General features: G+C 37.6%; 3 protein-coding genes across 3 annotated transcripts; all 3 read right to left on the bottom strand.

Moving 5' to 3' along the window:
• Window positions 1-3529: 3529 nt before the first annotated feature.
• LOC8266906 (dnaJ homolog subfamily C member 4) lies at window positions 3530-4018 on the bottom strand. Its single transcript, XM_002522648.3, has one exon. The coding sequence runs from the start codon at window positions 4016-4018 to the stop codon at window positions 3530-3532; it is 489 nt and encodes a 162-aa protein (XP_002522694.1).
• Window positions 4019-7640: 3622 nt separating this feature from the next.
• LOC125370304 (secreted RxLR effector protein 161-like) lies at window positions 7641-8258 on the bottom strand. The gene has a single exon (XM_048375320.1). It carries the CDS (start codon window positions 8256-8258, stop codon window positions 7641-7643), a length of 618 nt encoding a protein of 205 aa, XP_048231277.1.
• A 6143-nt stretch (window positions 8259-14401) lies between these two features.
• Window positions 14402-14890, bottom strand: LOC8266903 (dnaJ homolog subfamily C member 4). Its single transcript, XM_002522645.3, has one exon. The coding sequence runs from the start codon at window positions 14888-14890 to the stop codon at window positions 14402-14404; it is 489 nt and encodes a 162-aa protein (XP_002522691.1).
• Window positions 14891-15505: the final 615 nt, after the last annotated feature.

Below are 15505 nucleotides of genomic sequence, written 5' to 3'. Positions count from 1 at the left end.
CTCAGCCGAAGCTGAGTATATTGCAGCAGCAACAACTATAAATCAAGCCTTGTGGATTAACAAAATATTGGTTGATATTGCTCAAGTAAGTCCAGGTCCAACTCAGATTTGGTGTGACAATAAATAAGCTATTTGCATGGCAAAAAATCCAATACACCATGAAAGAACTAAAATCATCATTGTTAAGTATCATGCTCTTTGAGAAGCTGAAAAAAATGGGACCATTGAAATGAAATATTGCAGATCTAAGGAACAACTTGTAGATTTATTGACAAAATCATTACCTGGGTCAAAGCTTGAAGAATTGAAGATTAAAATTGGTGTAGTCAAGAAAAGTCTCAAAGGAGGTGTATAAGAATTTGAGTCTTTCTTGAACAGAGCTGATAAGATCACGGCTATAGTTATTTGAAGAATGAGTCCAAGTTTGTTAGCTAGTTTTTAGCACATTTAAATAAGTGACACCTAGTCAAATGCAATTAATTATTTTTGTTTGTTGAGTCCTAATTTCCAGCTGCAGTAGCTTTATTTTCTGAAAGAAGTTGTTATATTTCTTGTATTTAAGCTTCACCATTTTAGCAATCAACATATGGCTTCATCTTTTATTCAATATTTAATAGATCCAATGGCCACAGATGAAGTCACTGCAACATCAAACATTGAATGGTATAATTTGAGGGCTACTACTTATCAATTTGTACATTGAATGTTGCAACATCAAGCACTATCAAAAGATCAATATATAACTCTGATAGAAAAACATATTACTTCTTTCTTGCACTTCCACTGTAAATCCTATGAATCCGTTAATCTTTTACAGGACAGGGCAACCAAGTAACAGCTGACAACCACATATACAATCAGATTCTTTAAGGATTTGGATTAGCATATTCTAAACAAGCTCAAATCTACAAACCAAGATATTTCCCTCACCTAAACATAATTTACAAATAACTGTCTGATAAAATCATAACATAGTCATTTTTAATTCTGTTACATATATGAATACTTAAGTCCTCTGTATTTATCTAATAAGCAGGCCTACCTCCTATGTATTCCTATTCAAACAGAAACATGGTGAAATTCTGACATGAGAAATATAGAGAACGAGTAAATTAGGCATAAAAAAATTGCTGAAGGACTTGAAAACAGTCAAGACAGTCTGTGTAGAAAACAAAATCAGCCGTTCACAGGAATATCTGCAGACACCTCTTGTAGACTGCTAACTATAGTGAGTGAATTATACCTTGGCCAAGCGAGACACCATCCGTTCCATGAATTTCCCACGCTGCAGGGGAATATGGAATCAAAAATTCGATAATATTAATTTTTATCGAGTATGCGACATCTATATCCTCCTGCAAAGTGCTTTACTAGTTGAAGTTAGACAAAGAATGGTAGCTCATGATCATAGATCAAGACGAGTTACCAGTACTTCCGAAAATAAAGATATCAAAATAACCCGGTATGAATCTGTATCAACTTTTCATGGCTGCATTTTAATGAATACTGATCCTATCAAGAAACTCAACCATTAGAGAAAGATGGTTCTATGGAAAATATGTGTGGTAGGAATACATCGCAAGTTGGGCCCCATATGTCTGAGAACTGAATTCCTAACTCACATGAATCTGTGTGCCATTCTAGACTCTCCAATGGAATTCTAAAACAAATTGTGCAGGGATATCCAGTTTTTAATTAAGATCCTATGCTGTACACGTTCGGCATTTTTTAATGTGATTCTGTAAGTTCCATGGGAATAGATCCTTGTCGCAATGCAGCATGCATATATATGAGAGATTCAGTACAGAATTGATTGGGGAAAAACATTATTTCAGCAAGAAATGAAGAGGTTTAGTCTCTTTAAAAAGGTATATGAGACATGGAAAGTTAATCAAGTAAAAGAAGAAGAACTACAATGTTCGAAACTCTGTGCATATTAGAATCAGATACTCAAGTATAATTGTATGCCTAATCTAATTATTAACTCTTCAAAATCTCAAAATTGGTAAATGATGGCCATTTGTTTTATCTTGGTGACAGAAAGACGAAGAAAACCAACTGGTATACATGGAAATCAAGAATGCAGTCTCCACTTCGACCCTTGAGATTACATGGCTAGAAATCCATGTGAGGTAAGAGGGTCATCAACATCACTATGTACAACCTGATGGGATTTTTAAAGCAAAAGCATTGTGGCTCATGATTTTAGCACACATGATTGCCATGATGTAGATACCATGTGTAAAACAGACATTAGACAATGATTTTTCAAATTCTAAATTGATTATTAAACAAAACCTTCCATGAAAAATTACAAAAGCAGTTATCTTTATAAAATGTAAGTACTCGTACCACTGAATTTCTGCAGGAATTCAGAATTTACAGTAACTCTGTTCAAAGACATGCATGATGATTATTTGCAGAATTGAAAGCTGTAACTTCAACAGCACAGACAAGCAATTTTTGCCCTGTATGTCCTTGATGGAGACAACCAGACATTAAGCAACAACTAGTTCCCATAGAATCGAGCAAATCTTTCTCTGCATCTTCTGTATTCTACGTAGATAGCACTGCATGGTAACTGGTACTCTTTTGACTTGGAAATCCAGATACTTCTTCAGACATCTTAAAAAGCTCAAATAAGGGATTACAACTTAGAGATCTTAAGGGGGTCATCCTTAGAATTCTCATCTGTAGCCGTACTAAAATATCTTATGTTCCATGGAGTGAAGACTAGAAGATCAGGAAAATTCTTTTTAATATTCTTTACGAATACACAGAAGCAGAAGTAGTAACAATTTAGATGGCACTTAGATGTCAGTCTGGATTTAGGATCAATATCTATTTGTTTTTCCATAAAATCATCCTGAATTTAGGAATATTGAATATGTCTAGAGAACAAGAAATGAATGCTGATACAAGTTTTGTAGGGATACCCATGTCATGCTCAAGATAACTAGATTAACATTTATAGATTGTACCAAACAACTGAAAGCATACATTATGTACAGCGAATTTGTTTTTTTCTTAAGGAAAAGTTAAAGTAGAATATGCATAGTTTAAGTAGAACGATTTAAGCATGCATCAAGCACTGAGTACATCAATCAGACACCAAAGAAGAAGCCCTCACACTGAAGTCCCAGTTACTAATTCAATGCGCACAATCAGATGAAGCCACTGCTATATCAAACATTGACTCGTATAATTTGAGGACTAGTACTTGTCATTTTGTACATTGAACACCAACACCATGCGTCAACTATGTATTGAGTACATGAATCTGACAACAAAAAGAATCTTGCAACATTAATGATACTGAAATCGTCACTGCAATATCAAACATTCAATGGTATAAATGCTTAATTCGAGTAGTATTAGTCAATTGTACAGCTAACAATTTAATAATCCTTGCAACATCAAGCACTACAAGAAGATCAACACCATGTGTCAAAAATACAACTGAATATTCTCATTGATGTGTCAAAAATATTACATATCTGGTTTTTGTATATCAGAACTACAAAACATACTAAAGTCTAATATGATTATAGCCTTCATTAACCGCCACTTTGTGAACACCACCTTCAGCAACTAATTTACGGATGCGATCAAATTCCATAAAGAACTCTGTCATTGTGAAAGCAGGCTTCTTTGGTGGCTCAGACGGCATGCGTGGTCCCATGGGGTGTCTCGGACGCTTCATGGAAGACTGCTGCTGCTCCTCTCTCTGTCGCTTGTTGCAAGTCTGATGATGACAGCTCTGAGCCTGATTCTGACGCTGATGCTGAACTTGAAGAAGATGATCAAACTCTTTGCGGGAAATCGGATTCTTCAGAATATTATAGGAGGTAAGGAGTCTCTGGAAATTGGAATGGGCATTGGGATTACGAGGGTTCTTATCAGGATGTAACCTCAACGCCATCCTCTTAAAAGCCTTGGAGATTTCTTCGTCTGTCAGGTTAGGGCCTGCAGCAGATGCTAGGCCTAACACACTATAATGATTCGCCAACACAGACATTGTCGATTGAATGTAGCGATCCTAAGAAGAAGAGAAGCTAGGGTTTTGAAGAAAGACAGGAGATATCTTCAAAAAAGAGTAGGTTTTGTTAGAGTGTTGGTTATTTATAGAAACTACGCGTTTAACCCTCTTAATAATAATATAGAAAATAGGAAATTACTGACGTGATGGACCAAAGCTATTGGGTTTCGTTAGAATTCTCATTTATGGTAACTACCTAATTAACTTTCCATGTTTCATATGATAGTCATAGAACTTCTCCACCTCCTTGCCAACCTTCAACGTTCTTCTCCAATGCCAGCTGGAGTGCTACGCCTTTATGATGCCCCAAAAACTCTACTTTTTGATATTATTTGCAGTTATCCACACTGCCCACAAGGATGTCTTGTTTTTTACACAACAGGCCCCAAGAACTCAACTTTACACAAATGATTACAGAGCTGAGTTCCAGTTTACAGAACATGAACAAGTCAGCAGTGGAGCATAGGTGACTGAGCTGTCACTTTTTGCACCCTGAGTTCCCTTAACCCTCACAGCTCTACAAAGATAGTCCGAAGCAATAACAAAAATGAGGGGAGACACCGGATTTCCCTGTCTCAAATCTTCCCCACCAGGAAATAACCCATCAATGAGCCACTGATCATCGGACAAGGTCCAGGAGTTTTAAAAAACACCATTAACAATCTAATAAAGTGGGCAAGAACGTGGAGTCCAAGCATTTCTTCAGAATGTAAATTGCAGGAAGTTGTTGAACGATGTAAGTACATTAAGAACGGACCTATAAGGTTCAAACACTTGGAATTCTCATCTTGATATTCATTACAAGATCTAAGTAAAACTACAATGTTCCATTAATAGTTCATTTGTTTGGCAGTCCAAACACTTGCCAATGTGAATGTACCAAAGCCTTTTCGGTTTCATTAGAATTCTCAGTTATATCTACTTGATATGAGTCTGTATCCACTTGTCATGGCTGCTTGTTAAATAGAGAAGCTTCACACCATCAGGTTGGTGATCTTACTTTATCTTTGTTTTTTGGCCAGTCACCAAAAGAGTTTGATGAATTTGTCAAATATTATAGGGTATAAATAAATATCAAAAGAATGGCATTCTTAATAAGCCTAATCACAGTATGCACATAAGGAACTTCATTCTGAAACACAACACGTTTCCTTTGAATCCACAGAAAGTAAACAGTTGCTGCAAATGCTGATCTTCAATCCCCTGCTAAATTTCCTGGTCATCCAACTTAATAATCTTCTCCAATTTAGTGATATTGTATTAATTGCACGAGCCTCTTTAACAGCTGACCAAACCACTTGCAAGACTTGACACTCAAAAGAATAAATGATTATGAGATTCATTCTGGTGATTGCAAAGAACACATTGATCATTAAGAACCATCACCCATTTTATCATTCTACATTTAGTCATGAATCTATTATGGAGGGCTATCCATAGCATAAAACTCTGTCTAGGTTGTATGTCAGACGTCCATATAAAGCTAGCCCATCCAGGCTTTATTAATAGGAAACACACCTGCTTTAGTAAGTTCCAGGAAATATTATCAGGTTTGCCAGTGTCCACCCTGAAATTGCCTGCAATATAGTCCCAAGCTGATACTGTAATGCCATCAAGATGATTAGGAAAATACCATTTTCCTCTTCTTCAAATATACTCAGATTTTGCCTCTTTCTTAATACCGGAATCTCTAATGTTAGTACCTTGGTACTTCTCAATAATTGAGTTTGAGTCACCACCCAACCAGGGATCAAGCTAGAAAGAAAAAGTACACTTGCATCACCCAATTGATAGTCATAGAACCTTTTCACCTCCTTGCCTACCTTCAAACCTTCTTCTCCAAAGCCAGCCGGAGTCGTAGGGCTTAATGATGCCCCAAAAACTCAACCTTTTGAGACTATTTGCAGTTACCTACTGCCCGCAAGGATGACTTTTTTTTTTTACACAACAAGCCCCAAAAATTTATACAATTATTTAGCACATTTTATAACTGTTTTATGGAGTTGAGTTCCCCTTTACAGAACACAAACAAGTCAGTGGTAACTGTTTGCATCCTGAGTGGTACTAAAAGGAACTACTCAATTTAACTCTCATAGCTCTACAAAGATAGTCCATAGCAATAACAAAAAGGAGGGTAGAGACAGGATCTCCCTGTCCCAAATCTATCCTACCAGAAAAAAAGAAACCCATCCGAGAGCCATTGATCATCAGAGAATATCTAGGAGTTCTAATACACTCTATTAACAATTTCATGAAGCGGGCAAGACAATGGAACCATGAGCATTTCTTCATTGAAATCCCAATCCAATGAGTTCTAGACCTTTCTTATATCTATTTAGGAGAGCAATTAGGGGGTCCATAGCTTCCAAAAACCACAGCCAAATTTTATTTGGTCTTTTGAAGAATCAAGCATTATAATGGAATAGTTCTTTAAATAACGTAAGGACTAGTAATTGGCTGAAATAGTCTGATGTTTTTGAGAAGGGTTAGTATAAGAGGGAACGTGGGGTTTGGCAGCTTAGGAATGTTAAGACTCTTTCTCAACAGTTCGTTTCGTGTCAATCAAGTTAGTTTGCTGTTTCAAATAAAATCCCTGGTTTGTAGGGATGTAGTTAGCCTTTCAATCATTCTTGTTTAGGATTACTACTAATTAGTTCATGCTAAGTAATGGGCTGCTATTTTTCAACTTTCTGTTATGTAAATGCCTACTAAAAGGTTGTTTCCTTTCAATGAAGAAAACAGAGTTTTCACTCATCTATTGAGGTGTGTTCTAGTATCTTTCATTTAGCCTTTCATTGTGGTATCAGAGCCACCACCTGGCGCCTGATCAAGAGGGCTTGAGTGCAAACACGAGAGAACAGTAAGGAAATAAACGTGAGTGAGTGTGTGAGAAATGGCAGAAAAGGGTAGTTTGCTAACTATTCCTTGTTTTGATGGAGATTATGAGCATTGGGCAATGCTCATGGAGAATCTGCTGCGGTCTAAGGAGTGGTGGCACTTGGTGGATCCAGGTTTTAACGAACCGGCAAGCGGTGTTGTCATGAATGAATCCCAAAGAGAGGTGCTAGCAGATTTAAAGCTGAAAGATTTGAAGGTAAAGAACTACCTCTTTGCAGCCATCGACAAGACAACGTTAAAGACCATTACGCAAAAGGATACATCCAAACAGCTCTGGGATTCAATGAAAACCAGATTTCAAGGAGATGAGAAGGTGAAGGATGCACAGTTACAGACACTTAGGAGGGAATTTGAGGTGCTTGAGATGAAAATGGGTGAGTCTGTTTCTGACTATTAAAAATGAAAGGCTAAATGAAATATACTAGAACACACCTCAATAGATGAGTGAAAACTCTATTTTCTTCATTGAAAGGAAACAGCCTTTGTAGTAGGCATTTACATAACAGAAAGTTGAAAAATAGCAGCCCACTACTTAGCATGAAATAGTTAGTGGTAATCCTAAACAAGAATGATTGAAAGGCTAACTACATCCCTACAAACCAGGGATTTTATTTGAAACAGCAAACTAACTTGATTGACACGAAACGAACTGTTGAGAAAGAGTCTTAACAAACCCTCCCTTAAACTAAAACTGATACTGCATTTAGTTTAACAGAGGTGTCCTGTAAACTCCAAGTTGTTCTCGAAATGACTGAAAGGCTCCCAACTTCAATGGTTTAGTCAGCACATCTGCAATTTGATTGTTCGTTCCACAGTATACCAACTTAATAACTCCATCTTCATTAAGATCTCTTAAAAAGAAATACCTCACATCAATGTGTTTGCTCCTGCTATGCATTACTGGATCCTTGGACAGTTTGATAGTAGAAGAATTATCACACATAATCATTGTACCTCCTTGCTGTGAATAGCCTATCTCCTTCAGTATTCTTCTCATCCATACTGCTTGACATGCACAACTAGCTGCAACAATGAATTCGGCTTCTGTTGTAGAGAGAGTGACAATAGGTTGCTTTTTAGATAACCAAGCAACTGCTGATTTATTCATGAAAAATACATAGCCAGATGTACTTTTTCTTCCTTCTAAATCTCCAGCGTAATCACTGTCAATGAATCCAACTAGCTCCTCTGTTCCACCTCTTTTATACAGAATTCCATAATCAACCGTTCCTTTTAAGTATCGCAAGCATCTCTTTATAGCTAACATATGCATTTCAGTTGAATTTGACATGAAACGAGAAATCAGACTTACCACAAACATTAAGTCCGAACGGGTTGCAGTGATATACATCAAACTCCCCACAATTGTTTGAACTGTGTTTCATCTACTTTCCTCCCTTTGTCATCTCTATACAGCTTCTGTCCAGGAACTAATGGGTTGTTGACTGAGTTACAGTCCTCCATCCCAAACCTTCTCAAAATTTCAGTTGCATACTTTCTCTGGCAAATATATATTCCTTCATCACATTGAGTCACTTCTATCCCCAAAAAGAATCTCATACTCCCCAAATATGTCATATCAAATTCTTTTTGCATCGACACTTTGAACTCCCTCATCATATCAACATCATCACCAGTATAAATAAGATCATCAACATAGATACTAACAATAAGTATCTTACCTCCTTCATTCTTTTTACAAAGAGTGTCTGCTCATTCTGACTCTTTAGGAAACCTTCTTTGAGAAAGTAGTTTTTGATTCGACTGAACCAGGCACGTGGTGCTTGCTTTAGTCCGTATAGAGCTTTGTGAAGCTTGTACAACATATGCTCTTTGTTTCTTTTCTCAAATCCTTTAGGTTGCTCCACGTATACATCCTCCTCTAATTTTCCATGTAAGAAAGCTGATTTCACATCAAGTTGGAATACTTTCCAACCATATTGAGCAGCTTGAGCTAACACCATTCTTATTGTGTCCATCCTTGCTATTGGAGCAAACACTTCAGTATAATCTATTCCATGCTCTTGTGAGTAACCTTTAGCCACGAGTCGAGCTTTGAACTTGTCGACTTCTCCAACCTCATTCAGCTTTGTCTTATAGATCCACTTGACACCAATCTTCTTTGCACCTTTAGGTAGTTCAGTCAGCTCCCAAGTCTGGTTCTTCTCAATTGCTTCAATCTCAACCTCCATAGCTTTCCTCCATTTTTCAAACCTTACTGCTTCTTCATAGGTTGTGGGATCAGTGGAATCAATAATTGCCATGTTGACAACATCACTAGCATCTTCTTCCTCTGAAAGTCCCTCTCCAGAGACATAGTCATTCATCCAGGCTGGTGTTGTCCTTTCCCGACCCTCCCTTGCTCTCATCCTGGCACTGTTTGTGTTGACATTTGAAGGACCTGCATCTGTTACTTGAAGTTCCCTGGTGACTGCTTCTCTTTCACTGCTAAAATTCTCAGATATGATATCCTCCTTATCATCTTCATCATCCCATTTCAGCTGCATTTTTACTTCTTCTTTGTGACTCGTCTCCCAATCCCATTGTTCTTCTTCTTCAAACACTACATCTCTACTAACTCTGATCTTCTTTGTTGTGGGATTGTACATCTTATATCCTTTGGACTCGTCACTGAATCCCAGAAGCACACATTTGACACTTTTGTCTTCCAGCTTTTTTCTTGTTGCATCAGGAATGTGTACATGTCCCACACATCTGAAGACCCGAAAGTGCTCAACTGATGGCTTTTTTTCTCTCCATGCTTCCTCAAGTGTCATGTCTGACAATGCGGCTGTAGGTGATCGGTTGAGAACATAGATTGCCCATTTAACTGCTTCAGGCCAGAAAGGTGTTGGCACTTTTTTCTCAGAAAGTGTTGATCTTACAAGGTTGAGCACGGTCCTGTTTTTACGCTCGGCAACTCCGTTTTGTTGAGGAGTGTAAGCCGTAGTAAGCTGCCTCTCGATTCCATTCAGCTTGCAAAACTCTGAAAATTCTGTTGAGCACAACTCTCCACCTCTATCTGTTCTTAAACACTTTATAGACATGCCATTTTCTTTTTCTACAAGCATCTTAAAACATCTAAAGTACATATATGCTTCTGAATTTTCTAATAGAAAATAGGTCCATGCTTTTCTTGAGAAATCATCTATGAAACATAGCATGTACCTTTTGTCATTGTCTGAAGCAGGGGAAATAGGACCGCAAATGTCAGCGTGAATCAGTTGCAACTTGTGGGATGCTCTCCATGTTCTTTTCTTTGGAATTGGATCTCGATGTTGCATCCCCTTCATACAGTCATCACACACCTTACTTGATGCATGTAGTTGTGGTAGCCCGCGAACCATGTTCTTGTAATGGAGAGTCCTAAGACCTTTGTGACTAAGATGTGCGAAACGGCAATGCCACAAATGAGTGAGATTTTGAGTAGTAGTTGTTTGAAAACAGTTCTCTTTCTTCTCTACCTTTTCCTAGTTCTCCTCATGATTTTTTGAAACCAATAAAAACATTCTGTTTGCTGTCATGTTGGTTTGGATTATTAGGCCTCTGTCCGGGTGGTATATGCGGCACATTCCTTCATGCATAAGGACTGCCAAGCCTCTCTCTTGTAGTTGTCCAACACTCAAAAGATTGTTTTTGAGTTCTGGGACATAGTATACCTCCTGTATGATGTGAGTTACTCCTTCAATACACAACTTCACTTTTCCTTTCCCAAGTACACTCATTCTATTGTTGTTGCCGAGCTTCACCATACGACCAAACTCCTCATTCAATTCAGAAAACTTGCTTTTATCTCCACACATGTGTTTAGAGCAACCACAATCCAGAAACCATGTGTCTTCCCTCTTAGCTTGATACAACTCCACATATGCCATCAGCAACATCTCTTCTTTTTCATCAAATTCAGCATAATTTGCCTCCTTGTCCCAAGAGGGACATTCAAACTTGTAGTGGCCGAGTTTGTGACACTTGAAGCATTCAATTGTGGCACGGTTGTAACTTTGTCTCCCTCTGCCTCTTCCTCTATATGTTCCCCTGCCACGACCTCTTTCTCCACTTCTTTCTCTACTCACATCCACTGTGGCTTTGAGTGCTTGTTCTTCGCCGACATTAATACTATGCTTTTGAAACTTTGGTTCGTGAACCAAGAGTGAACTTCGAAGTTGATTCAACGAAAGAGATTTCAGGTCCTTCGATTCCTCAATCGAGCATACAATGAAATTCCAGCTTTCAGGAAGAGTGCGCAAAATCTTCTGTACGATCTTGGCATCCTCCATGCCTTCACCTAGATTACTCATATTGTTGGAGACTAATACAACTTGAGAAATAGTCAGAAACAGACTCACTCATTTTCATCTCAAGCACCTCAAATTCCCTCATAAGTGTCTGCAACTGTGCATCCTTCACCTTCTCATCTCCTTGAAATCTGGTTTTCATTGAATCCTAGAGCTGTTTGGATGTATCCTTCTACGTAATGGTCTTTAACGATGTCTTATCGATGGCTGCAAAGAGGTAGTTCTTTACCTTCAAATCTTTCAGCTTTAAATCTGCTAGCACCTCTCTTTGGGATTCATTCATGACAACACCGCTTGCCGGTTCGTTAAAACCTGGATCCACCAAGTGCCACCACTCCTTAGACCGCAGCAGATTCTCCATGAGCATTGCCCAATGCTCATAATCTCCATCAAAACAAGGAATAGTTAGCAAACTACCCTTTTCTGCCATTTCTCACACACTCACTCACGTCTATTTCCTCACTGTTCTCTCGTGTTTGCACTCAAGCCCTCTTGATCAGGCGCCAGATGGTGGCTCTGATACCACAATGAAAGGCTAAATGAAATATACTATAACACACCTCAATAGATGAGTGAAAACTCTGTTTTCTTCATTGGAAGGTGCGGTGGCAAATCAGGAAATTTGGGAACTTCAAGCTTTGAAAATCTGGCTAGTCAGGTTTTTTAATACGGTTAGGAATTCTAGTTTAGGCAGCTCAACCTTATGTAATGGTGGCAGCTCAGATAATTCAGGTTTCATCAGGTATCTTAGGCAATGTCATGACTTAGCACAGATGGTACGATAATTCTGAAAGGGGTGTCTTGAACCAAGTGCAAAATGAGTAAAAGTTCTTTTTTTTTTCATCACTTGTTTGTTTGACCTTTCATATCTGTTCTCTCTAGATGAAAGCTTGAATCAGGTTGTTTCGGAACACATGTCAGTAGGCAATTTACTTATCTTCTGTGATGGACCTTTTGCTTCTTGCAACTCAAAGATAACATTTTTTATGCTAAAACCTATTGATATGCTTATTCGGACCAAATTCTACAAACTTTAAAATATGACAAAATTACCTTAGAAAAACATATTACTTCTTTCTTGCACTTCCACTATAAATCCTACAAATCCATTAATCTTTTACACGACAGAACAACCAAATAAAAGCTGACAACCACATGTACAATCAGATTCTTTAAGGATTTGGATTAGCATATTCTAAACAAGCTCAAATCTACAAACCAATATAATTCCCTCATCTAAACATAATTTATAAATAACTGTCTGATAACCTCATAACATAGTCATTTTTAATTATGTTACATATATGAATACTTAAGTCCTCCGTATTTGTCTAATAAGCAGGCCTACCTCCTGTGTATTCCTATTCAAACAAAAACAGGGTGAATTCTGACATGAGAAATATAGGGAATAAGTATATTAGGCATAAAAATTGCTGAATGCCTTGAGAACAGACAAGACAGTCTATGGAGCCATTCACAGGAATATCTGCAGACACTTCTTGTAGACTGCTAACTATAGTGAGTGAATTATATATAGGCCAAGCCAGACACCACCCGTTCTATGAATTTCCCACGTTGCAGGGGAATATGGGATCAAAAATTCGATAATCAACCAAGCAAGCTGGAGCATATGTGATATCTATATCCTCCTGCGAAGTGCTTTACCAGTTGAAGTTAGACAAGGAACGGTAGCTCATGATCATAGATCAAGACGAGTGACCGGTACTTCCCAAAATAAAGATACATCAAAATAACCTGATATGAATCTATGTCAACTTTTCATGGCTGCATTTTAATTAAGATCCTATGCTCTACACATTCAACATTTTTTAATGTGATTCTGTGAGTTCCATATTAACAGATCCTTCTCGCAATGCAGCATACATATATATGAGAGATTCAGCACAAAATTGATTGGGGAAAAACATTATTTCAGCAAGAAATGAAGAGGTTTAGTCTCTTTAAAGGGTATATGAGACATGGAAAGTTAATTAAGTAAAAGAAGAGGAACTACAATGTTCGAAACTGTGTGCATATTAGAATCAGATACTCAAGTATAATTGTATGCCTAATCTAATTATTAACCCTTCAAAATCTCAAAATTGGTAAATGATGGCTATTTGTTTTATCTTGGTGACAGAAAGACGAAGAAAACCAACTGGTATACATGGAAATCAAGAATGCATTCTCCACTTTGACCCTCGAGATTACATGGCTAGAAATCCATGTGAGGTAAGAGGGTCATCAATATCACTATGTACAACCTGATGGGATTTTTAAAGCAAAAGCATTGTGGCTCTTGATTTTAGCACACATGATTGCCATGATGTAGATACCATGTGTGAAACAGACATTAGACAATGATTTTTCAAATTATAAATTGATTATTAAACAAAACCTTCCATGAAAAATTACAAAAGCAGTTATCTTTATAAAATGTAAGTACTCGTACCACTGAATTTCTGCAGGAACTCAGAATTTACAGTATAAAGCATCTTGGAACTCTGTTCAAAGACATGCATGATGATTATTTCAGAATTAAAAGCTGTAACTTCAACAGCACTGACAAGCAATTTTTTCCCTGTATGTCCTTGATGGAGACAGCCAGACATTAAGCAACAACTAGTTCCCGTAGAATCGAGCAAATCTTTCTCTGCATCTTTTGGGTTCCCCGTAGATAGCACTGCATGGTAACTGGTAGGCTCTTGACTTGGAAATCCAAATACTTCGTCAGACATCTTATAAAGCTCAGATAAGGGATTACAACTTAGACATCTTAAGGGGATCATCTTAGAATTCTCATCTGTAGCAGTACTACAATATCTTATGTTCCATGGAGTGAAGACTAGAGATCAGGAAAATCTTTTTTAATATTCTTTACGAAGTATACTGTAAACTATATATTGAGTACAAAAAATCTGACAACAAAAACAATCTTGCAACATTAATGATACTGATCAATCGTCACTGCAATATCAAACACTCAATGGTATAAATGCTTAATTCGAGTAGTATTAGTCAATTGTACAACTAACAATTTAATAAACCTTGCAACAACAAGCACTACAAGAAGATCAATACCATGTGTCAAAAATACAACTGAATTTTCTCATTGATGTGTCAAAAATATTACATATCTGGTTTTTGTATATCAGTACTACAAAACATACTAAAGTCTAATATGATTATAGCCTTCATTAACCGCCACTTTGTGAACACCACCTTCAGCAACTGATTTACGGATGCGATCAAGTTCCATAAAGAACTCTGTCATTGTGAAAGCAGGCTTCTTTGGTGGCTCAGACGGCATGCATGGTCCCATGGGGTGTCTCGGACGCTTCATGGAAGACTGCTGCTGCTCCTCTCTCTGTCGCTTGTTGCAAGTCTGATGATGACAGCTCTGAGCCTGATTCTGACGCTGATGCTGAACTTGAAGAAGATGATCAAACTCTTTGCGGGAAATCGGATTCTTCAGAATATTATAGGAGGTAAGGAGTCTCTGGAAATTGGAATGGGCATTGGGATTACGAGGGGTCTTATCAGGATGTAACCTCAACGCCATCCTCTTAAAAGCCTTGGAGATTTCTTCGTCTGTCAGGTTAGGGCCTGCAGCAGATGCTAGGCCTAACACACTATAATGATTCATAAACACAGCCATTGTTGATTGAATGTAGCGACCCTAAGAAGAAGAGAAGCTAGGGTTTTGAAGAAAGACAGGAGATATCTTCAAAAAGGAAATTAGTTTTTGTTTTGGAGTAGGTGTTGTCAGAGTGTGTTGGTTATTTATAAAAACTGGTAGCGTTAATTTTAATCAGTTAGTAAGTTAGCGTACAGTTAAATACGCGTTTAACCCTCTTAATAATAACTTAGAAAATAGGAAATTACTGACGTAATGGACCAAAGCTATTGGGTTTCGTTAGAATTCTCATTTATGAAGAATTGATCAAACCCAGGAGACTAAACCTCTTCTGTTGCTTAATTAACTTTCCATGTTTCATATGCGTTGGAAAAGACTAAACCTCTTCATCTCTTGCAGAACCTAAGGATATGTAGAATTGATCAAACCCATATCTAATAAAAGAATTTTCAGTGAAATCTTGGACTGAAGCATCAGATGAGACAAAATGGGTAGGTTACACAGAGTTGTTATGGAAGTCAAACATGGGCATACAACTGCAGACTGCTGCTACTTGAATATTAACTATTGTTCTATAGTTAGTGCACTTCAGAATATGTCATCAAATGTACCTGACATTAGACCAGCAAATAAAAT

Source organism: Ricinus communis, chromosome 6 (assembly GCF_019578655.1).
Source record: "Ricinus communis isolate WT05 ecotype wild-type chromosome 6, ASM1957865v1, whole genome shotgun sequence".
NCBI classification, from domain to species: Eukaryota; Viridiplantae; Streptophyta; class Magnoliopsida; order Malpighiales; family Euphorbiaceae; genus Ricinus; species Ricinus communis.
Note: the sequence above shows the minus strand (reverse complement) of the source record. Positions and strands in the feature narration are given on the sequence as shown.